Source organism: Manduca sexta, chromosome 14 (genome assembly GCF_014839805.1).
Source record: "Manduca sexta isolate Smith_Timp_Sample1 chromosome 14, JHU_Msex_v1.0, whole genome shotgun sequence".
Lineage (NCBI taxonomy): Eukaryota > Metazoa > Arthropoda > Insecta > Lepidoptera > Sphingidae > Manduca > Manduca sexta.
The window spans coordinates 1,737,240-1,763,006 of NC_051128.1; the positions used below are offsets into that span (position 1 = coordinate 1,737,240).

The 25,767-nt window shown below is 37.1% G+C and overlaps 1 protein-coding gene across 1 annotated transcript in view; it reads left to right on the forward strand.

Annotated features, from left to right (window-relative positions):
• The window catches only part of LOC115442804 (calmodulin-binding transcription activator 2), a 176,284-nt gene that overhangs the window by 131,787 nt on the left and 18,730 nt on the right, over positions 1-25,767 (forward strand). The window contains exons 5-13 of the mRNA XM_037438504.1: positions 12,573-12,644; positions 19,592-19,736; positions 21,669-21,715; positions 21,806-22,828; positions 23,141-23,384; positions 23,715-23,938; positions 24,243-24,512; positions 24,915-25,117; positions 25,461-25,598. Coding sequence (XP_037294401.1) covers positions 12,573-12,644; positions 19,592-19,736; positions 21,669-21,715; positions 21,806-22,828; positions 23,141-23,384; positions 23,715-23,938; positions 24,243-24,512; positions 24,915-25,117; positions 25,461-25,598 — 2,366 coding nt within the window. The remainder of the gene's footprint in view (positions 1-12,572; positions 12,645-19,591; positions 19,737-21,668; positions 21,716-21,805; positions 22,829-23,140; positions 23,385-23,714; positions 23,939-24,242; positions 24,513-24,914; positions 25,118-25,460; positions 25,599-25,767) is intronic.

A 25,767-nucleotide genomic window follows, 5' to 3' on the forward strand; every position in this document is an offset into this window, starting at 1 on the left:
GCCACTGCGATCGCCAACCCGCCTGCCAAGCGTGGCGATTACGGCAAAACCCCCTATGGTAAGGCCACATAAAAACCGGCCCCTAGTCCCCGGCGGCCCCGCTATTCCTGGCTACGGTAGCGGTCATGGTAACGGCGGGGCAAGGGGTGCTAAGAATCCCCGGCAGAGACCAGGCTACCACAACCGACGAAAACTGGCCCTGGCAACATATAACACGCGCACACTGCGGACCGACGAGAAGTTAGTCGAACTGGAGGAAGAAGTGAGCAGGTTACGGTGGGACGTTATAGGATTATCTGAAGTCCGAAGGCAGGGGGAGGACTCGATAATCCTCAAGTCAGGTAACCTGTTCTATTTCCGGGAGGGCGACCAGCAGTCCCAAGGTGGTGTCGGGTTTATCATCCACAAGTCCCTCGTAAACAACGTCGTGAAGATCGAGAGTGTGTCGGCAAGGGTGGCGTACCTGATACTCAGAATCACCAAACGGTATTCGCTGAAGGTTATTCAGGTCTACGCCCCGACCTCGGCACACTCCGATGATGAGGTGGAGGCTATGTACGAGGATATATCTCGGGCTATACATAGCTCCCAGACCTACTTCGCCGTTGTTATGGGGGACTTCAACGCGAAACTGGGCACACGTAGCGGCAACGAGCTGAAAATGGGGAAATTTGGGTATGGGCAACGGAACGCGCGGGGTCAGCTGCTGGCCGACTACATGGAGAGGGAGGGACTCTTTATGATGAACTCCTTCTTCAAAAAAGCGTAGTCAGCGCAAGTGGACCTGGCTGAGTCCCAAGGGTGCTACCAGAAATGAGATTGACTTCATCATGTCGACCAAACGGCGTATATTCAATGATGTCTCTGTGATCAATGCGGTGAAAACCGGGAGTGATCACCGAATGGTAAGAGGCACATTGAATCTTAACGTATCGCTTGAGAGGTCTCGACTGATGAAGTCCATGCTCCGACCAGCATCTGCCCATATCAAAAACCCCGAGAGATTTCAGCTCGAACTCCGGAACCGCTTCGAGTGCTTAGGTGAGTGCGTAGATGTGGATGAGTATAGCAACAGGCTCGTGAAAACTGTCCAGACGACTGGGTCTAAGTTCTTTAAGACCCAGCGTCCAAAAAGAACTCAAAAGATCTCAGATCCCACCCTACAGCTCATGGTAGAAAGACGCAAGATGGTCCTGCAGTCTTCTGGTGACGTGACAGTCTGCCGGAGGCTCAATCGACAGATCTGTAAGTCCCTGAAACGTGATATACGCCAATTCAACACTAAATGTGTTGAAGAGGCTATTGAGCGGAACAGGGGCTCTAAGGTGTTCGCCAGGAATCTGTCCATTGGGCAAAGCCTGCTGACCAAACTGAAGACCGAGGACGGCAGGATTATATCTTCCCGACCGGAGCTCATGGGTGAGGTAGAGAAGTTCTACGGACAGTTATACACGTCAACACGACGACCTGTTTGCAGTGCGACCACAGATCCAAGAGCCCCACTAATCCGACACTATACCGAAGACATCCCGGACATCGACCTGTGCGAGATTAGTATGGCTCTCGGGCAGCTGAAAAACAACAAGGCTCCGGGTGATGACGGAATAACAGCAGAGCTTCTAAAAGCGGGCGGACAGCCAATATTAGAGGCTCTCCAAAAACTATTCAATTCCGTCATTCACGAGGGTACCACGCCCCAGGCATGGCACAGGAGCGTGGTGGTGCTCTTCTTTAAAAAGGGCGATAAAACCCTTTTAAAGAATTACAGACCCATCTCGCTCCTGAGTCACGTCTACAAGCTGTTCTCGAGAGTCATCACGAATCGTCTTGCTAACAGTCTCGATGACTTCCAGCCTCACGAACAAGCCGGATTCCGAAAAGGCTATAGTACCATAGACCATATACACACGCTGCGGCAGGTTATACAGAAGTCCGAGGAGTATAACCGGCCCCTCTGTCTAGCGTTTGTGGACTATGAGAAAGCCTTCGATTCGATCGAGACCTGGGCAGTGCTTCAGTCTCTCCAGAGGTGCCAAATTGACTATCGGTATATTGAAGTGTTGAAGTGCCTATACGAAAACGCCACCATGTCAGTCCGCCTCCAGGATCAGTACTCGAAACCTATCCAGCTACAGCGTGGCGTGAGACAGGGAGATATAATATCTCCGAAACTGTTCACCGCTGCACTGGAAGACGTCTTCAAGCTTCTGGACTGGAGAGGACTCGGCATCAACATCAACGGCGAGTATTTGACTCACCTTCGATTTGCCGACGATATCGTAGTCATGGCTGAGACCCTAGAAGACCTTAGCGCAATGCTCGATGACCTCAATAGCGTTTCCCAACAAGTGGGTCTCAGAATGAACATGGATAAGACAAAAGTCATGTCTAACCACCATGTCAGACCCACCCCTGTCAAGATAGGAGACGCTACACTTGAAGTTGTCGACGAGTACGTCTACCTGGGACAAACAGTCCAATTAGGTAGGTCCAACTTCGAGAAAGAGGTCACTCGTCGAATCCAACTCGGCTGGGCAGCGTTCGGGAGGCTCCGACACATCTTCTCGTCCCGAATACCGCAGTGTCTCAAGACGAAAGTCTTTGACCAGTGTGTGTTGCCAGTGATGACATATGGAAGTGAGACGTGGTCGCTCACTATGGGCCTTGTCAGAAGGTTGAAAGTCACTCAGAGGGCAATGGAGAGGGCTATGCTCGGAGTTTCCTTGCGGGATCGAATCACAAACGAGGTGATCCGCAGGAAAACCAAAGTAACCGAAATAGCCCTTAGAGTTGCGAAACTCAAGTGGCAGTGGGCAGGGCACATAGCTCGTAGAACTGATGGCCGTTGGGGCAGAAAAGTTCTGGAGTGGCGACCACGAACCGGGAGACGCAGCGTAGGCAGGCCCCCACGAGATGGACCGACGATCTGGTCAGGGTCGCCGGAGTCCAATGGATGAGGGCGGCCCAGAACCGGTCCCTGTGGCGCTCAATGGGGGAGGCCTATGTCCAGCAGTGGACGACTCAAGGGCTGAAAATGATGATCCTGAACTAGGTTCGTAACCCAATAATGAATTGGTCTCAGCATGGTCACTTAATTTTCAAGGGTTGAAAGAGCCTAATTTGCTCACCTGAAAGTCCGGTGTGTTAGTATTAGCGGAACCTTGTCAGGCGAATAGACGTATTCCATGCTAAAAAAAAGGTCATGTGTAAGGCACTTAACATTAGAAGAAAGAGCATCAGTAAGTTGAAAAAAATCACTGTTTATTATATTATTACGGCACTGTATTATATATTAAACTAGCAATGAACAATTATATTCATTATAGATTTTCACATTATAGGGTCATTTTGTCATTACGTTAATAATGAAACCACATTATCGTCTTTACCTCTCCCAACTTTGTGCCTAAAATAATCCATGAATAAGGAATATTTAAAAAAAAAAACAGTTTTACTTTACTGGTTTATTGATCAGTCTATAATTTAGTGCGAATATGGCGTGTATGTGAATGTATTTCCTATTGAAAATATGATGTTACCACTGCGACTAATTCTCTTAGAGAAGTACTCATTAGTACTTTAAGGCTACTGCATTAGAGTCGTAAATTAAAGTAACTTTATATGGATATTTTTTATTTTACGTCTACGGTTCAAGTAACTTATTGTAAAGTGTTAATTTAAAGAAGATAGGTATGTGGTTTCACTTAGTAACGCAAGATCAAAATTACTCTGAATAGACTGATGTAATATGTATAACATTTTTTTATCGAATTATAGGACGTTTCACCGTAACAAAACGTCAAATATAAATAAATATATTGCATAAATTCATACTTCGGCTAAAAATTTACTTAGGAATATTATTCCGTAAAATTCACGATTACCCTGAAACTTATTAAGGAAACCTTCATAATTCCAAGAGAAATGCTATAAAAACACCGTACTATGTGAATACAGCGAAAAGTAAGGAAATTTGGGTCAACATGCCTCTTGTACAAAAAGCGATCGTGCCTCTCACATGCTCCGTCTTTGTTTAATTGCGAAGGTGAAACGCAAAAACGGTTCTATCTGCGAGTAATTAGTTTTGTGACACAAACTAACGGTGTGTTTTGTGGGATATTTCACTAGGCGTTGGACGTAGCTTCGCCCGAGATGTGTCCAGGCTTAAAAGACCTACCGTTTGGGAACTGAGATCAAAAAAAGCTCAGCATAACCCATGATATATTCTGTGTAGTTTCTTATGTTTACGCGAATGTTAGACATTAAAATAAAACCATTTTGCGGATTTCATCGCGGTTTTTATATTACTTTAGTCTATGTGAGTCAATTTTGATCGAAACTCCACCAGTAGTATGCGTTTAATTCTAAAAAGTTTAGAAATATATTTGTTATATATATTTTATTTTGCTATCCGAAACGTTTAAACTGACATCGAAATATTTTTTTTAGATTTTATTGCGGTTTTTTTACGTTATAATTTTTTTTGACGTTTCGAAGGCTTTGCAGCCTTCATGGTCACGGGGCGGACTGAGCTGTTGGTCGGTACAGTATTTACTGTATCTTACAATTATACGTTTTTTAAATTTTAGTTGTTAACGGTCCGATCTACGCAGAATGAGCTCACAGTGTCTTAAAATCCGATAAAAAGATAAGTATATTACGGTATCTAACAATCGCGTAAATACAAAAAATATTACGTTTAAACAGAAATTCAAGAATCCCAAACAATAAAAAATCAATTTTAATTAGACTTATAAAACAGACAATTAAACACCTAAATAATCATAAAAAATTGTACTCACAAAACCGCCCAGCGATAAATAACCCAGCAGTCTAGTGAAACGCGTTTTACAGTAATAAAATAAATCTATGCAGCATTGCATTTCACCGGACACATACACGGTTCGTTTGTCCAGATGTATTGTGTGTAATTTACCAATTAACAATAAAATACGTGGAGTTTTTAACGCGCCAATTGATTTTAAATTTTTATTTGTGTAGATTAGTTGTGATTGCGTATGGATAGATAATCATTTTTTATATTTTTACGGCGAAGTGACCCCATTGATCTGATGGTATAGATTGGCCAATAGAATGTCGACTGCCTCGGTGGCGTAGTTGTATTGCACATCCGGTACAATAGCGCTCTGAGGTCCTGGGTTCGAATCTCGGGTCGGGCATAGTGATATTTGGGTTTTTCTGCTCAGTATCAGCCCGGAGTCTGGAATTTGTGCCCGATATGGCGATAGGCTCGCCCCCTATCACATCATGGGACGGAACATACTTGGCGAAAAGTGGGTGCCCTAGTTGCGCCTCTGCATACCCCTTCGGGGATAAATGCGTGATGTTATGTATGTATGTATGTCGACTAATGAGAGATGATTACCCTTCTGCAAGCGACACGATTATAACGGTCTATTGAAATCTGATCAATGTATCGATTACTTTAAAAGTGACGGAAAACTTCGTGAGGAAACATATATACCTAAGAATTCTATATTAGAATTTCAAAAGTATGTGAAGTCTGTATAACTTGATTCCTGTCGGCTTCCTTTTCGTAATTTATGTAAAATCGAATTATCATTAGAATGATTTGCAGATCGTCTTTATGCTTATATGTTGTGTCGGGTTACTTTTCGGAAAACTTCACCATTCGCCACTGCTATGTACAGGTATACAGAGATAATAACAAAGCTAATAGGGAGGTGTTGAAATGTCGATATATAGCCATCCAATTCCAGACACATCATGTCTTTCAAATCGAAAAGTCATACAAAGAATTGCCCGATTTGGAATTCAGGGCGAGCCTACCGTCATATCAGGCTAAATCCAATCTCTGTTTCATGTTTTTGAATCGAGAACTGGCACAAAATATTGATTAATTTTGAATTTGGAATATCGTCGTTGTCTGTGGCTATTTTATTATTTAGGAACGTAGATTCGTATTTATGAAGAAGTGAGTAGAGATTATTTGATGATACTTCGTATGTCGTTACTTCAGGCAAAAATGTTAAGGTGATAATTCAAACCCCATTTTCAATTAGAAAGATTAATCAACCGGGAAGCTGTATCAATAACCTTAACGTTCAACTTCAAATATATACCAGCGCTGGATCAAAAATTATCGAAAGGATTAAATTCGCATAGATTATCATTGTTACTTAAGCGCATAGCCTTCTATCATTTTCTATTCTCGCCCTAAAGTAGTATTCAAAATGAATAAAAAATTATCAATAATGATTTAAAATAATCTATATATTCCCTAATCTTATTAGTCAAATAAGAAATACAAAAGGATTAACACATTCATGGCTGTTTACGGCGAGACAGTCTGCTCGAGACGTCTTATGCAATAAAGTAAATTTTGGTGCGAATATTATCTCATAATGAATCAAGTATGATTTTATTTGATCGAAATTTAGAGCGTTGAATAAGTTTGAGAATGAATAAAAGTGTATGACTTGCCCCTTATTGTTTTTGATTTTTATAAAACGTTAATAAATGTAAAATTCTTGATAGTTTTTAAATGTCATACAATGAATATACAGAATATCTTTTCAGTAATTTAATTCGTAATTGTTGTGGTAGGAAGAAAGTAAATTGCGGTGATTTTTTTTATTTGTTAGGACACGGTAATCTCAGAATTAGGTGTTTCTAGTGCCATTCTAAAAAAAATAATATTTACCTACCTGAACCTCTCTTTCAACTCAACCCGTATTTATCCACTTCTGCGTATGGGCCCTCTCTGCCACGCCCGTCTTTTTGATCCTGTGCAAGCCTCATTGCTCACCGGCATACTTCATGATGTCACCTGACCATCGGTCTGGCTGTCCGCCTTTAATTCTTTGCCTTTTATTAGGGTACCATTCGGCGATGCATTGGTCCCCCTCTTTCGAGCCAAATGTCCCGCGCACCTCCCTTTCAGTTTGGCTATGCATACCTACCTCTTTGAATTTGATATTATTTTTGAATAAGTACTTTTTATTCTAAGAAGGGATATACAGAGCTGCGAGCAATAACTACTACCCAACATTTTGTAAAACGTTCGTATGTACGTAAAGAAACGTAATTGTAACAATGCGGAAAAATTTTACGTCGCCATCTTTCAAAGTAAGAGGTTTAATTGTATTTGTGCTGTTTAGAAGAGTAAGTGCTGCGCCATTCATTGTTTGTAAGCTTGAAATAGGTCGAGAAATTAAATCTCCTTTGTTTCTGTGATATGATTTTTATAGAGGGTTTTAGGAACTAGAAAAATGTACAAAAAGCGGTTGTTTTTAAAGCCGTATATGTACAAACGTCTTATAAAAAATATGTTTATTTTCAAGGAGCTTTAATAATATATATTGTTCAATAATTTTGCAACGAGAAATAAAGAATATAGAGCTAATAATTTCTTTATTGATTTATACTAAACTAACTCTTAGTGGCGTTGCCCGCGTGAAGGAGTTTTCCGGGATTAAAGTCCCGCTATATATTTTCCTGGGAAAGAATGTAGCCTATAAACCTTACCAGGGTCTTAAACTATCTCCGTACCAAATTTCATAAAATCCGCTGAGTAGATTTTGAGAAAATCGATAACATACAGACAGACAGACAATGAGACATTGTTTTATAATATTATGTATATACTATATCATTGTTAAGTAATTATAGTTATTTTTAATATTAAATCCAGCTAATTACCCCGCATCTATTTTTGAACACTGTTGCCATTTTCTCAGAATTTTCAAAAAGGCATACCTCAAACGGCTAGACGTTTGTTTTGGTCACAATAACAGCCAGTCTTGGCCCCAAGCCAGACCAGGCAATTGTGAACCGGAGCGCCTGCTAAAAATTTGATCACCCCTTTATTAGACATAAATGGCCTGACTGAGGTTAAACGAATCATTTATGGAACGTTGTCTTTTGAAACGCTCGTGTGGGTTTAAAGTTGTGGTTTTGGATCATTTAGAGAGGAAAAGTAAACAAGTATCTAGCTATTTTTTTCTTTTTTGTATTTAGATCTATGAAGATATCATAACATTATATGCATTTTATTAGTATGGTTTTATGCGTGTAGTTTTATATTTCGGAATATAAGCATTTCTGAGGGTAATTAACTGATCATTTATAGGAGGAAAGAATAGCTTAAATCAATTATGCTGTATTCAATACAGCCTAGTAAGTTATATGGCCTTTATATTTAAAATGGTAAGCATTAATTGTGAGGGCCATTGAGGCTATTTTAGCGTCACAATAATATTTTCACATAAACTGTGGAAGTAATTATTGTCATTCGTATTTTTGAAATTGAATTTTTGAACATAAGTAATACACAAATAATGGCCAAGTACTGCCCAGTTGAGCGCACATATAATTGATTGGTCGCGAATAAAAAATTGCCAAGTACGAGCATTCGCCCGTCAAAACGGTTTTCGGCCGGCCCTTTAGAAGGAATGTGAGCGGAAGATTTGAGTTCACGTCCCGATTTATATTTCAATGTGATTTTAAATTGGAGTAAAAATTTGTGTATATTTTTATATTATGTTTTACGCACCGAAAAATAGTGGAGAGTTTCACAATACCTACAAGTGAGAATTGATCAAAAATATGCGAGCAAAGCTCAAAGTCTAAGGTATAGGTTATTAGTATTCAAATGAAACAAAATTTATTAATACAATTTTGATAACAATATTGACATATGTAATTATGTATAGGCGTTGTGGTGAAACGAAAGATGAGCGAGATGTAAACGAACGAGAATTCTCGTCTCGTACGTGAGTTCGTTTTCTGTAACGTCATTAATATAGTTTATAGTCCAGTCAAATTAACATTTAAGCTAGGAAAAATTGGCATAGAGCTGAAAATTGGTGTAGACGTTAAATATGTCATTACCAATAAAATATCAAAAGTCCCCTTTGATTCTATGGGTGCAAAATTTTTTATTCAAGGTCAAAGGTAGGTCAGAGGTAAAAAAATCCGGTTTGTCCCATTTTTGTCTGAACCGGAGGTATTATCGTAAAAGTAGGTGAAACAAAAGTTTTAGATCATACAATTCCCTACACCAATTGTTTTTTTTTCGTACGAATCACCGGTCGCGAGATATCGCGATTTTAAAAGTCGATAATCTTATATTTCAATCATAATCAACCAAATTTTAATAAATCACAAATGTTTACTGCATTACAAATCATCGCAATCACTTTCCTATCCTCTATACATTAATTTCCTACTTACTTTTCATCTTAAGTACATCCAGCAGGTTACTTCAGGTCGTCGACGTCATTACTGCGTTACGGTGGATACAGCTACAGTCGTAAAAGTCTAATTCACTCAGAAGCCGATTTTCGTACGGATATTGCCGTGTGCCGCAAGTGATGGCCTGTAGCGGCTTATAAGTCGCTTAGCCGCCTTCAAGCCTTGGGTAGACCATAAAAAATATCTAGATTAAAATTTTAAGCGCAGTTGAGATGCTTACGAGGCTAGTTAGGTCATCATTGTTTATAAATCTTATTCAGAATGAAGTTTGCTGTGTTTTGGCGTCTAGATTCACTATTCTATAGACTTAGTTTTTGGTATGAAGTAGTAGAGAAGCTTAACATACAAGTAGTGTTATAAGAATTATTTAAAACTGAAAGAAAAGCAATTTATTAAAAATATTCCTTATGTAACGTTACAAACATCAATTCAAACAAACATTAAAATCCAAACCATTTGCTAGCAACTTGAGCCACCGGCTCCAGCGGGCCGGATATCCCCCGAAAAACCCACTACAGAGCCGGTTATTGGCTCGAACGGTCTAGCAAAAATACGATTTGGCAATATGGCCACCCGATTTAGATTTGAACGGGCAATCGTCCGGCCCGGCCTGTGTCACGGTTATTTGATTGGGGATAATTTGGCCGGACGAGGTATGCTGATGGAATTACAAATAGGCCTAACCCACATTTGTCTTGTTGCAATTTGTGCGACTAATTGTATGTGGGATGTTTGTAAGTGTTTGTGGCTAGTGGCTAGTTCAAGTTCGAAGCACCGGGTACAATTTTTAATTTCTCTGGTAAACATTTATCTTTGGCATACTAAAATAATACTCTGTAAACCTTTAGTGTAAATTATGTCCGATGTAATATTTTATGTTAATTATGGTTGTCTGTAAATGGGTAGTTTGATTTGAGTGTTTGCTTCCTTTCTTCTTGCTTTCTACTCTTCTTACTGGCGATCCAATAAAATAAATAAAGTGTATTTTTTTAGGAAACTAATCAGCGTCACATCTTGTTATTACTGTTCATCTGTGCTACTGATCATGATTATATTTAGGGCAAATGTGTTTAAATTTATACGAATAGTTAATTGTAGAATGTTTCTCTAATTTCATAGTTTTTTTTTTTACTATAATTCGGCAAATAATCATGGCCATTACCGTCATCAACAATGCTTACAAGTAAGTTTAGATTTCGCATTTTTTCGAGACGATAAGAAGCTTGTAAGGCTGTCCTTAGGGCTAGATGTATCAAAATTCACGGAGCGACTCTGAAATTTTTCCTTTACAACTGGTACGAAAATGTCAAAGCCGCCATTATTACGAAGATTCCAATATTGAAAGTGCGAAGTGTTGTCGCTTGTATATTGTTAGAATAGCAAATTTACTTTGTGTAAGGAATGTTTGTAATAATTTCACAAAGGAAAGATTGAGTCAAATATTTAAGTTTGATCAAATTATGTTTATTGGTAGTGTAGATGTATTACACTTAGCTTAAAGAAATAATTAAGATGTAGTCCTGGGGGATATGAGAGAATGGCTGTTTTCTGAATACGAAGTCATGAATAGAGTTAAGTAGAGAAGTAAAAGGAGGAAGGCTGGCCCCATCATTTGTGAAATCAATAACTTGGAAGAGGAAGTGAAAATCACCTAATTTAGATAGTTGTTAATAATTATATAATAAAATTGTACCGTCTTGAAGGATCGACGGTAAATAGGCCCGTATTTAATAAAAAAAATATGCGAAATGTTGTTTCAAAATAAAAAAAATTGTTTGTTTTTAAGGAAAGGCTGGTCATTATTATCTAACTGTTTTTTTTTTAATAATGGCAATCTACATACTTTTTGACATGGTACACTATATTTATGGTAACGGATTTTGAAGTGAGTGATCTCGGGAATAGTTATAAATATAGATATATCGAGGTCAGAATCCTATCTTTACATTACTTACAAATATACTGGCGACGGATATAGTTGGTATAGAATACATAGTCACATATATTTTATAGCCAGTAAAAGCAGAGACAGTACGTGAAATCATACCAAAGGCAACTGATCGCAAAGACGGGCATGCAGTGTGACTCGCCACGTAGTGGGGGTTCTGAATAATACATGTCGCGCAACTGCGACCGCTGAGTACGGACTTTGGGGGGCTAAGTTGGAGGAGGGAGCGGAAACGGTAGCGGAAGCGATAGGACTTAGTTTTGTGTAAGGTTTTAATTTTTTTATGGTTTTTTATTGATAAGTTATGCGACGTATTTTTATTGTGATTCATCAAAGAATAATTTAGATTTTATTTAAACAATAGTTTTGTTATATGTCCGACTGACAAGAAGTTAGTTAAAATATAAGGGTAATTAATGTATTTGAAATAATATTCGTAATTTTATTATTAAAAAAAAAAATCACACGATTTGTTCCACGGAGAGTGGGATTACTGGTAACTTTATAAAGCTATTAAAAGCCCAAACATAACCTACTACACTTTTAATTTGCATTGCCTTTTGGTCCCAAATACGAATTAATTATATCATTTGTAAAAAAAATATAAAAAAATATGTTTAAACACCTTTTAATTAGTAACCGTTACCCGCTATCCGCTTATGACTTGGCAGGTAATATGTACAGAGAGGCTTTCCTGGTAAATGAAGTTAGTGCAGGTGCCAATTCGAAGCTAGGCTTGGTTAGCCTTGTTTCACGATGTTTCATGTTGTTTTTAGGATTCAGCGCAAGCAAGGAAAAATGTGACGTCAGCTATGTGCTTAGAGTTGTGTTTGCTCTGTTTATAGAGAGGTCAAACGTTTTTATTAAAAAGAAAACTTTATTGGCATATATTGGTTGATAATACTGTTCAGCAAAGTTTAGGTACAATGTTAGGTAATTTTAAACTCTAAAAAACTTAGATGGTACATCGCAGTAGACAGCATCTTGGCTGTTGTATTGACTTCAAGGTCATCCCTGAGTAACGTTGACTTATTTTGTCATATCACAGATGGCAGCATGGTTTCTGTCATTGGAAAAAAAAAACGTATTTCGAAACCACGCGTGTATTTATTAAATTGTACCTTGATATAGTACGATTATTGAGAGCTGTAACATTATTTTAATTTTACCAAGATAGTAGGCGATTTATTGACATTATTTACCGATATTTAGAAAATTACTTGAAATAGTGACAATAACACTATTACTAAAAGAGCGGCAAAAAATACTCTTGAAGTTTTTACGTAAAATCTGGGATATGTTGATATCTTAACGATGTTTTCCTTTGCTAAAGGGAGTTATGTTTAACAAGGTATATGTATGCTAATTTAATTTATTTCTTTTGCAGTGTATTTACGGATGCTACGTTCACTCCGCAATCTTGCCTACCTTCCATCGAAGATGTTACTGGCTGTTGCAGGTGAGTGAAGATCACAGAATACATTTTTCTTAAAGTTTAGGACTCAAAAGAAAAAATCAGACTGAAAAATCAGACTGAAAAATTTAATAAAAACAATTTGTTGTTATTTTAATAATTTAGGTATAAATAAAATAAATATCATAATATAATACGTTAGCAAAAACTAAGATATCTTGTAAAATAACCAATCGGAACATCGCTCCAACTAATAAATCATCCAAACTTTAAACTTACACATTTTGAAATTGGAATAACATTCATTAATATTAGTAAAAATCCCATTCCTTCCAGAATTTTTAATCTGTCATATGTACAAACGAAAACCCGATGCAATCCGTGCTGAAACTGAAATATGAAAACTGAACGTCTTTGATACCGTCTCTTACTGATAAAACCACGGCGAGGTTCGGCTTTCAATTTTTCCTGAAATATTTTCAGTTCGACCGCGATGTAATATTAATGGGATTTCTTCAGGGCTGAAAGATTCCGACATGTTTGGCTGTTTCGGTAATTTCACTTTGCTTTCAGTTTGGGGAATTTAAAAGTGGATGTTAGATTAGTTTTCCTTTTGGAACGTGAAAGTAAAATTAAATCACGAGTTTTGTATGATGTGGTTTATAAGTATAGAAGTTTTGTGAAGTCAAATCATACGATATTATTCTTAGTAAACATTGTAAGCTATATTTATATTAGAACATAAATTACTGAGAGAAAATAAGAGTTAATAATGTCGCTAAATATTATAGAATTTTTAATCATAAAATAAAATATAATAGTATATAATATTAGCCCTGTATTATATACTGTTCCACTGCTGGACACGGGCCTCCTCTACTACTGAGAGGGATAAGGCCTTAGTCTACCGCGCTGGCCTAGAGCGGATTAGTAGACTTCACACACCCCCAAAAATCTTATAGAGAACTTCTCAGGTATGCAGGTTTCGTCACAACGTTTACCGTTAAAGCAAGCGATAAAACACAAAGTATATTTACACTGAAACATCGACAGTATCCAGAAACATGGATGGCGGATCTTGTTAGGAACCACACTTTCTTCGGTCACACTACCTTACTTAATAAGACATTCAAACCGAATTAATTATTCCACAACACTTCACATCTGCACTTAACAAGTAGGTTTAATATTTAACGAATTGAATCGTTCTCTTTCATAGATTACTCGCGGATTTTCAATTCAATTAATTTCTCTATAGTTATACATAAATCGATTTTACTATTTGGCCAGACCGATTGCGCCGGGCTTGTTTCAATATTCATCCTTGCAGATCTTTACAGTTTCATTGAGGTTCAAGTTACGGTATTGTTGGAGTTCATTGAACTTCTTGTTTGAACTTTTTTCATGAATCCATTTACGTATTAAATTTGTTTTACACTATTCTTTAAAAGGTTCAATATAATTATTTCCTACAATGTATAGATGTAGAAATCCTTGTTAATTCTCATGTTATCGAATGATATCGATGAATGATTTCGGCAATATTGCTCATCCATTTAACTCTACAATAGGATTGTTGACTACTTTTAATATATTTAAAATATATATATCATCCAAAATCTAACAGAAAAAGAATATCCAAAATCAATGCAATCATAAATAAGTTATAAAGATTTGAAGTTTGTTGCAAGGTGCAGCTGTGAAATAACAGTAATAGCAAACCGTGACGTACCAAGTGTCAACAGCTATAACTCTGCATGCGAGAGAAAGAGATAGCGCGATATCTCCATCACGCTCTCGATTGCTCTCACAAGAATATTTAAAATATTAATGACTGCTTTATTTTTAAATCAATCAGACGAATTTGTTTTCCTACTACCTTCTATTATATAAAACTTAATGTTAGAAATCAAAATGGGAAACTACCCTATTGGTTTTATAAAGAATACTTGATAACCGCCATTACACGTGGTAACATTCCCATTTGGCGCCGTAGCCTTTATTACTTGTTTTCTATTAACAAAGAATAATAATTCAGATGCGATGGCTCATTTGTGGCTTTGTTCGCTTTGTGGAAGAATGGCAGAAAATTTGGAAATAATTTCGGTAATATGTAATAAAGTAATGAACCAAAGATAGATTCTGTTGGTAATATTTATTGATTATTCATCTATACAATAATGTATGTATTCATTTCTGTTTCATGAATCATTTAATTTCCGTTAGAGTTTTGTACGCCTTCTTTGATTTATGCTAATTATGGTATGTCTGATACTATGAAGTAATGATAAAGTTCGCCCGGTCCCTGGCGACATCGTCAACCATGTCAGCATATATCATACTTAAATAATAAAACTTCTAATTATTTGGTCTCAATTTTTTTAAAACGAATATTTTTATAGTTTTTATTTTTTTATTTCAGATGGTATCAATAATTTTAATTTTTTATAAAGTTGTAGTACGATTATACTACGTTCAAAGCATACCTAATATATGTTTTATTTAACTGAGTCTTTTCAAATATAATTTCTATTTTCAACAACCTACGATAAATCTGAAAAATAGGCATAAATATACGGTCAGTCGCGTTTACACACAGTCAGTCTGTAATGTCAATAAAATTGACACCTGTTACACATACAAACATCGTCGGCCAATCACGAATTCAATTAATGTCGACATTTCCATCGACGCCGCGCCGCCGCTGCCCGCTTAATGCCATTTACCAAATGTCATTCTATAATGATCGTGTTATCGAACTGTAAGTTTGTATTGGTTTTAGCTTTGAAGGAATTTCTTTAGTAAGGGTTCGTTTTAATTAAACGTTGAAAATGTTAGGGTTGTTTACTTTCCTGTAATGTGATAAAAGTTGTTTGCATTGTATGTCTAGTCTGTGCATTTATATTTCAAAGGGATTTTAAGGGAAATAAATAAGTTATAATTATTATTGTTTTATCTTCGTCCAATATGTCACTACGTGTTATACCTATGTTGATTTGGGCCATATTTGGAATTATTTTGCAATATGATATATTTTTTTATAATGATACGGCAAATGACCCCACTGCAGCTAATGGTAAATGGATTGAGGTCCAATAGAATGTCGACTGACGAGAGGTGATTACCCTTCGACAGTCGACATAATTATGCCGGCCTGTAGGAACTAGATATACATAGGCTGATCTCGGAACGCGACTTTTACATCGGCCACTATGGCGAGTTTTAACATAAACAACTTCAAAGTTTTACTTATTGATAGAAAAAATATAATTACCATAAACGTTCCCTGTCATTTGTGACAATTATCATAGTATGTGAAAGTTATTCTTGATAAAATTTTGAAAAATCTACAATAATAGAAATAACGAGACTTTGTCAGCCTATAGCTACAGTTCCTCAAACAGCGTTCCTGAGACACGACATGGCCGGCACAATTAGACACTGTTAATATTTAACTAAGTAATTAACGTGATGTGCTGAAACTCTCGCGGGATCTAGTTGACTTAATGGAGAATGTTGCTATAGTTACTAGGCAGATGTCTATTTTATGTGTGAATACTTTTTAAGTCTATTATGCTTTGAGGGTATTGTGTTCGATTTTCGAATTAACAAAGTTTGTTTTTAAAAATTATTAAAGTATTTATTGATAAAGATTGCGCAAAAGGCGGAGCAGGCTATGTAAATGAAAAAAAAAAGGGATGATGGGGTGCAAAAGATGATATTCCAACAATCCTGGTGGTAGGTCTCTCATATGTGAGAGTCCGCCTGAGTAGGCACCACCGCAATGTTTATTTCTGCCGCCAAGCAGCAGTGTGTAGTCACTGGTGTGTTCCGGTTTGAAGGACATTATAGCCAGTGTAACTACTGGATATAATAAGACATAATAAGTTTTTACTGTTTATGGGCGATCGTATCGCTTACCATCAGGCGCACGGCAAGTTCGTCTCGTCATTAAAAACAATAAAAAAAATCTTACTGACCCTATAACACTTTTTAATAGTGGTACCATCGCAACACATGTAAAATTCGACAAATTATGCTTTAGTTAATTGACCACACATAATCTACAAATATGATTAAAACAAAGAATATTTCCATAAAAACTCGCACACGAGTTGAGAAATTTTGTTCGCGGCTAAACCGATAGTAACTTTTCATTTTGTACTAAGGATATAAACGGAGGAATAAAAACTCCTTTTAACCTGAATTCCGCGTATCGGAATCAAGGCTTATAGGATTTTTGCGACACTTAACAGTTCGGCAAAATATGTTCTAGTGGTAAAGTATGAAGTTCGTAAAATTTTGCGAATTAATACTTCACTGAAATTTGATTTCAAAATTCAGGTTCCGATTTGAAATTATGCTAGGTGTTCCTCGTTCTCCCCGCGTAAAAGACCTTTACTAGAAGAAAATTCGTGTGAAATTTGGAATAAAAGGAGCCCATGCTATCATACCACCATAGTTTGGAACAATTCCATCATGGTTTGGAACAATTCAGCAGTTTAAAGTCTCTCAAGTTAAAGTGAGCATCTTAAGATCGTCGCTATATAATAAGCATGTATTAACAACGTTACTTGAAAGCCTCTGGCTGCAGTCAATTTATTTTGAGAGCTGAGTTTCATCTATTAAATAGCGCCAAATTAGCTTACAACAGATTTTAAATACTTAAGTTTTATTTATTAAATAGTCCAGTAACTCATATGTTTACTTAAGATCCTACTCTAATTTGAGATTGGTTTTTATTACAGTCCTTAAGTTTTGATTATTTTTTTGGTATGAGTAGACATATATGTTTTCTTTAACATTTCGCAAATAGCATTTTGCAAGTAAAAAACAAATATTCACAAAAACAAGCTAATCCATTTTATAAGCAATTCAAAAAACAATTCTCAATTCCATGTGACAATTTTAGAAATACATTTCAGTTTCAAAAGTTAAAGCAGTTTGGGTGATCTGGCCGAGTTAAGTTTAATATTATTCCGGTATATAATGTCGCCATATGATCGTTACACCGCTCTATCGCGACTAACTTTGGAACATTGAAAAACGCTAGGGTTGCCAGTGGAGCTAAAATTTGGGAAACTAATAAATAATTTGTATGTGTTTGTACGTTGCATTAACTCGTATCGGAAGACGTCAAGCGATGTAATATTGGTCTATTTTTATGCTTTGGTGGTAGATTTTACACATTATTTGAATTATTCTATGATTCGTAAGTAAAGAGTTAAAAATATTTATGGATAGAAATATCTAAAATATAATTAAAACTGTAGTATTATTTTTTTTATTGATATTTGACGAAGCTCTAGCGGCCAATTTATCTATATTAGTCTTACTGGGTAAGCTGCAGCCAAATTCTACTAAACCTCAAAAAGTAGTAAATCTCTGCCCAACAGTGGGACATTTATGAGCTTATGAACACCACTCCAGTTAAAACAGACTGAAAAACAACCACGTAAAATATGCATTACGCTGTTACAACAAAATTAAACCGTAACTCGGCCACTCGATGTAAAAACAACATAACAACGTTTTCACATTTTAACAACGTGATAATGAAAAACCACAATAACTATAATAAACAGCACGTGTCGAGTGGCAACCCCGGACGGCGGCCATTACATAAATAACGGCGCCATGTTTATTGCCGCCATTTTGAAGACAAATGGTTAGTTATTACGGCCCGCTCAGTTTTACATTCTATACTCGGTTTCGAAAATTAAAATATTGCTTATGATTTGTGGAGTGCGCCGGAGTTGATTGTTGAACCGTTTGATTTGCCTTCGTGCGATAGATTTAAGATAGGAGTGGATATACATATGAGAATGAATTATGTAGGATTTTTTGGGTGCGAGAATACATTTATAATTATCAAGAGTAGGTAATTTTCTTTAACTTGCAACAACTATTTATAGAATTCGAAATAAGAAGTATTGTCAGTTCTGTCATGTTTTAAATTATAAGGTGTAATTTTAATAAAAAAATATACTGAAAGGCTAATACACTGAAAGTTCTATAAATTACAAAACTAGTCGGGTAAGACTATTAAAATAATCTAAATAATTACCATAATAATGAAGTAGCACGTAATCATTAAATGCTCCGAATATGATTCAGTATTACTTACCCTTTTTAGCGGCTTTTCGTATCCAGAATGAACTACTTCTTTATGGCGGAAAAGTAAATAAATAACTACCATAACCTATTAAAAATGAAGTGAGGATGCTCAGTACGGCTTGAACTGAACGCATGTATCTCCCAATATCTTTTTTTACCATTTATATGTTGGCGAGGAGGCCGTTAGCTCGGATCCAGCTAACAAATGGCTTTCGCCCGTTTATTTTTAAACATCATTTAACATTGTTTGTTAATGGGGTGAACTTTACGAGTTTTTATATAGTAGCTTAAATTTAAGTGGAAACGATGTACTTGGAGTTCCGAAGATTTTTTGTACAAGGGCTATAAAATTAGATTTTGGGAGCTTCTGGGAATAGTTTAATGATTCTGTGAATAAAGAAGTAAATGTAAATTTTATTTAAAGCGGCAGGGTATGCGGTTTGTGGGACAAAAGGTGAGATAGGTGTAATCTCTAAGAAACTGCAGTCATTATTATGTTTTTAGGTATTCTTCATTTTTACCTTCCCTTCCTTCCCCACTAATTACTAAAAGACTTAATGATATCGTCAGTCGAGGGCAAGTGATGCAAAATAATCCTGGTCTCAAGTAAAAGAAATCCTAACTAATCAATTCACGATAGATAGCAATTTATCGTGACTTGAAAAAGATGTGTTCAGAATCCATGATATTTGCTCAAGCTTTCGATATCTATTTCACAATCTACTAGTGTATATCGATCAAATGACCATGAAAAACCTGATGGATCTCTTACCAAAATTCGTTTGTCCCAAAATGCAATTCCATCAAATCAGTCTTCCATGTCAAGCATGCTCTCAAATTCATTTGAAACAAATGTACCGTATCCTTCATTGCAGAACCCCGACATCGTGTTGGTGCATTATCTGAACGTCCCGTACCCTGATGACAACAAGCTGGCGACAGTCGCGCCGAGCCTCGCGCTCTGGGCTGACAAGAAGGAATGGACAAAAGATGAGCTCGTCAGCCAGCTGAAGCCTATGTGTGAGTTGATTATTGGTTTTTATACGGACACAACAAAGTTACCCCATTGCATTTGATGGTAAGCGGAGTGGGGTTCAGATACAGTATGATTTAAGAAGATGGGGGACAGGAAAAGGCGATTGATTTTGTGAAAAAAAAATTTGCACTTTCTATTGCACCGTTGCTAAAATTCACAGCCGATGATGTTACTATAAGGATTAATGAGGTTTTAAGTACTTCTATCCAAAAAACAAAAATGAATTCTATTAATGTTCGTTTTGTCTGATAGAATAAAGTTTAGTAAAGTTTTTTTTTTTAAATTGCATTTAAATGCTTATATTTTATCAGATAATGCTCGCAGTGGAATCAAATAATTAACACCAAGAAATTCACCAAAGCAAATTTTTTTACACATCAGATTTTGCTTATTTCTACACACAATGTCAACAGCCTTGTTATCATCAACGTCAGCATAAATAAAACCAAAAATATTCTAGCCGTCTGTTTACGTAGCATTCGCTCTTGCAAAGTTGCCCGCCCACTGTAATCAAACTAGACATGTCATGAATAAAATTATAAGGTTCAGTAATGAGAAAAAGGCAGCACCTTCATCTCACCACGGCATCTTAATAAATTTGAATATTACCAACGGATAGGTGTTTAACCTCATCGACATTCATGTAATGCAAAAAAAATTACTAAGAAGCGAAATTTATAAGCATTATTGAACGTTAATTGTGGTTCGATTTTTGAATTTGAAGAGATGATATTATAGTGAGGTTATATAGTGAAATTTGGGTTGACGGGTTGTTGAATAATCTTTAGGGATTGTTTGGTAATGCCACGCAAAATTAGTACTTATATGTTGACAGCATAGCTATAATTGATGGAAAAAGCTGTTAACAAGAATATCGAACTCGATTACTTGATGATTGGGAGTTTCCGACGCGATGGCACGTGGCAACACGTTAACATATCAGTTGGTGACAAACCTACGCGAAGCAATGCCCCTATAAAGCTATTGATCGCTATAATTTCTTACAAAACGTTATAGATTTAACTCAACAGTTAACATTGGTCTATTATAGTGATTATATGCGACTACCATTTTATTTAAATCGAGCATAGCAAAGTGACGTCATTGGATCTGATGGTAACTGATGAGACATGTAATCATCTTTCCCTTGTCAGTCGACACAATTGTGGTAGTTATTTTGTATCCTTTTATATGAATACTGAGAAAGCACCTTTTTGTTCTGATGTAATAAAAACAACAACTATAATAAAAGCGAATATTTACTTTCAACTGTAGTTATAAATTGCAATTAGCTTGCAGATAAACTTATCTGGCAGAGTATCAATGATTATTGATATTGAAATTAATTTCTGTTACCGATTTTATTAATACGATTTCGTACTTATATGAAAATAATATTTTAATTTAATTATTTTACAAAATTGATATTTCGAATGTCATATATCATTTGAAATGGGTTAATATCAATTGTGACCTATTTTAAGCACTTTTGTTTTACATTAATTGTTTATTGCATAATGCTTGATTCTTTAACCTGTATTATGGTTGCAAGCTATACAAATTAATTGATAGTAAAAGGTTACGGGCGTCTATATTTATGCTTTCAATACTGTTGCCTAAATCCTCTATTATTTTTAGACAACATAAATATGGAAGTTAATAGTTTCCTAACTGTCAAAGTAGCAACAAACTATAAGAGCATTTTTCTTTATTTTTAACCCCTTTACATCGGGTCTCGTATAAAGTTATAGACTTTTTGTAACGAATGTGTTCACCAATGGTTTTAACATTAACGCAAGCACCATGACATGAAAAAAATCCTTACTCAACGGACCTTGGTTGCACTAGTTGCATTTGTGCCTATGAAGTTGTATATTAAAACAATGAAAACTAATTGTCCTTTATTTTAATTTCAGTCTTCAGCGAAGACGAACCGGATATCAACAGCGATTTGGAGATATCGGTAATTTATACTTAAATATGTTTCTTGTACTTCTCTTGGCTTCTGAAATTTACAATCGGATTTTACTTATCATGAGTTATGAATTTGCAGGGCAAAATGTTTCAGACGGCAGAAACAGTGGAGGCGATTGTAGGCCAGCTTATGGAGAAACAGCGAGCCGCCAGGGCCGCAGCGTTGGCAAGACAGTTGGAATGTGGATGCCCTGACTCTACCTGCCAGGACTCCAGGACTTGCGCGCATCCTCTGCGACGCAACCAGGCAGTGAAACCCCCGGCCTCGGATCATCATGTATCATCTACGACGGGACCGTCTCCAAGACCAGTATCCCATCCCCCTCGGCAGTACACCAGAGATCACAGACCTACTCCTCAACCAGCATCTCCGTTACTTCTATCCCTGGGTCAGATCCAGGGAGGCGGTGGCCTTTTAATCCTGAATGGGACGAGTAACACTACTCAACAACACTCTTCCTTAGTTTCTCCCTTATCTGTCACGTCTTTCGTCTGCGAAGAGCCAAGAGATAGGTACAGACAGCAATATAAACCGACTTTTGTGCTAAAAAGAGAAGTGCCGGACCAACCAACGTCCTGCATTCGGAATACCGAATCTTTCGAAATAGAACCACCAGATGATAAATCAGAATTGATATTCGATAGGAAGATAAAACTGGAGCCAAGGAGTCGAACCCAGGTGGTAGCTAGTGCCCCATCGACCCCCTCCAGATATCCAGATTTAATTGACCGAGTAGAAAATAAGGTTTTAACAGACAACTGTGATGATACTTTAGTGTTGCTAGGAACTGATAGTAATTTAGGTTCCAGCGGCTTTTTCGATGAAACTCTGGAGTTATCGCATGAGGATATCCAGAAAACATTATCAGCTAATATGCCAACGTGTGATTTAGATAGAAATGGCGTGCGATCTACGGATACTGCGAATGTGATGGTATCGGGTATAGATACGATGGACTTTATAGAGAGTTGTGAAGCTGTAGCGTCTCCAACTCAAGTTGTGGATGATAATGTATTTGTTAATTTAGACGCCTTTGATATGTTGGGTGATTTTCCGGAACTAGAAGTTTTGGATCCTAGTACAATATCTACCAATCCTGTGGTGAGTTGTAGTTTATTGTTAATTATTATAAAACACGTGTTCTTTTCAACAAACTTATTATAAATAAACATAAATGCCTAAATTTATCGAAGGGTTCTTCAATTGGAGTTCGTACTTAGACCCATACATGGATTATTTAAGCAATCTTATGCAACTCACATCATCATGATCAGCCACATGAAATCCACGGCTAAACATAGGCTTATTCTAAATATCTAACGTTACTAAGACGAAATTATTACTTAACCTGTTACATTGCCTTAAATCATACATATTTCTGTATTTTAACCCAGGTTTACGTTTCAATTCCAGGGATTATGCGGCAAATCTTCACCAGCCGAAGAAGGAAGCGAGAAGATGCAAATGGACTGTGGAAGCGAGGGTGCTCTGAATATCACCGACTATTCTCCAGAATGGGCCTACCCTGAAGGTGGTGCAAAGGTCTTGGTGGCTGGACCTTGGGCGGAGACCTCTGATCAATACACAGTGCTATTCGATAACTTCCCCGTCCCATCGGTGCTGGTGCAGAACGGGCTTTTGAGGTGTTATTGCCCTGGTAAGATATTTGGTAAAGTAATTTATTATTTCCTCAATTTAATTGAAAGGTATTGATTATTATAATTTTATCGAGAGTATTAAGTACTTTATAATGTTTTTCCGAATGATTTATATTATCAAAAGTAAAAATGTTTACAAATTTAACTCAATGAACTAATATTTGACTAATCGGAGTGCAATGCTAAATAAAAGCATTTAGATTACATTATCAAATTGTTTGCTTTTGCAATAAACTTGTTCCAATGAAAAAATATTTATCGGCTCTTTCACGACATAAATATTATTTTCTCCGCATTCTTATTTTTACATTTTATGTTTTTTATTCCAGCCCACGAAGCTGGTCTGGCTGCATTACAAGTTGCTCGAGGTGGTCGCGTGGTCTCAGACACTGTGGTGTTCGAGTATAAAGCTGGTCCCACACCAACGCCCACGTCTCCCGCATCAGCGCCACTACCGTCGCTGGACTTCATCAGATTCTCGCTGTTGCAACGGTTGCAGCGGTTACATGGTAGATTACAACTAAAGAATGAACCGATGGAAGAAAATAATCAGGTATACATATGGATTATTGTTTGTTTGACCCAAGGTTCGTTTAAAGTCTAATTGTATGTGGAAACCATTAATTTATTGCATTAGTTTCATCCACGGCTTGTATAATAGTTTATGTTTAATATACTTAGTCTACTTATTTATTTACCACCAAGAAATTCTTTACTTAGAAGTGGACGGCGTGAAAGATTAAAAAGCTTTTTATTCAGTTTTGATTATGATAGGTTTTTGTTTACGAATCACTTGTTTGGATCTTCAAACATTATTAGTCAGCAATTAAACGCCTTCAAATTATGTTCTTTTGCAGATTGAAGACGTCCAACTGTACTCCAATGCGAAATTCGAAGAGCGCCTAGTCTCATTTTGCAAAACCCTCAGCAACCGTTCATCAGGAACTTCCGAGGGTTTCACCACAGAGCCTGGGGAAGACAACTCCACTATCCTTCACTTGGCTGCCGCGTTAGGATATACCAAGCTCACAACAGTGTTATTGAGATGGAGGCAGGATGACAACAGTCTTGCGCTGGAGAAGGAAGTCAACCTGGTGGCGAGAGATGGTGATAATTGCACGCCTTTGGTGAGTTTGGTCTATTATCTGAGCCAAAAATAGAATTATAGGAAGCATGATAAATTGTACGACGCTCGTTTAAATATTTTTTTAGTTAAAAATGATCACAGTTAAACTGGAATGTAGCAGTGTGGTTTTTTATGGTAGCTACGATGTTTTAAATTTTGATAGGTGAATATCATGTTTCTCGATCACGTATATCCCTGAAGGTATACACAGAGGTGCGACCAGGGCACTCACTTTTTACCACATGTCTTCTGTTTTACGATGTGATCGGTTGCGAGCTTAATGCAATATCAGGTAAAAATTTTAGATTCCGGGCTGATTTTGAATAGAAAAAATGGGTGTAACAGTTGGTGATTTTTTGCTTAATTATGAGCTGGTTATAATTGAGTTTAACTTTAATTGTAGATGGTGGCGAGTGCAGCGGGCCACACAGAGACTGCAGTGGCCCTGGCGCGGTGGGGCGCCGGCACGGGCGCGGAGGCGGGCGCGCGCCGGGCTGCGTCGTGCGCGCGCCGCGCTGGACACGGCCGACTCGCCGCCGCGCTCGACCGCATCCACCCGCCGCGCCATAGTAACTCGGGGGATGGTGTGTTCCTGAGACCGCATAGGTGGGTTTGTTGGATTTATTTCTTGTAACAATATACGTAAACCTCGAAATAAGAATACCCCTTTTTAAAGTCGATTCAAATGGGTTATAAATTATTAATTATATTTTAGTAAGTTGTTATATCTTAAAAGTATGACACATTTTGATTTCTGAAATGGGTTTCATTTATTTTGTTATCTTCATCTTGATTTATTCTTTCTTCTCTTTGCCTTTAACTCCCTCCAATCCAAGGTAATATCTACATACTTTCACATAGCAAAAAAGATTTGTACTGTATAAAAACAACACTTTTGTACTTACCACATCTTTTAAGTCTTCTGCAAACTTCATTTCCCTTCTTTCAGCTTATCACAAAAAGGCCGCGCCGGCAGCCTGGAGAGCAACCTGGTGAAGAGACCATCCATAGATAGCGGAATCAACATGGCCGATGCTTTCAGGTCCAGCCCCGCCATGGACAAAAACGACAGCAACTCTTCGGCCAGGTGAATTTTATATTCTGAGGGTTATTTGAAATACATAACGTTTTAAACCACGACAAACAACACAACAACGACAACCACGACGAACGTGTAACGACACAGGGGGTGTGAATGATAGACAAGGTTTTGAACATTTTGAATAGGAAAGAACTTATTAACTAAAAAAAAAAAT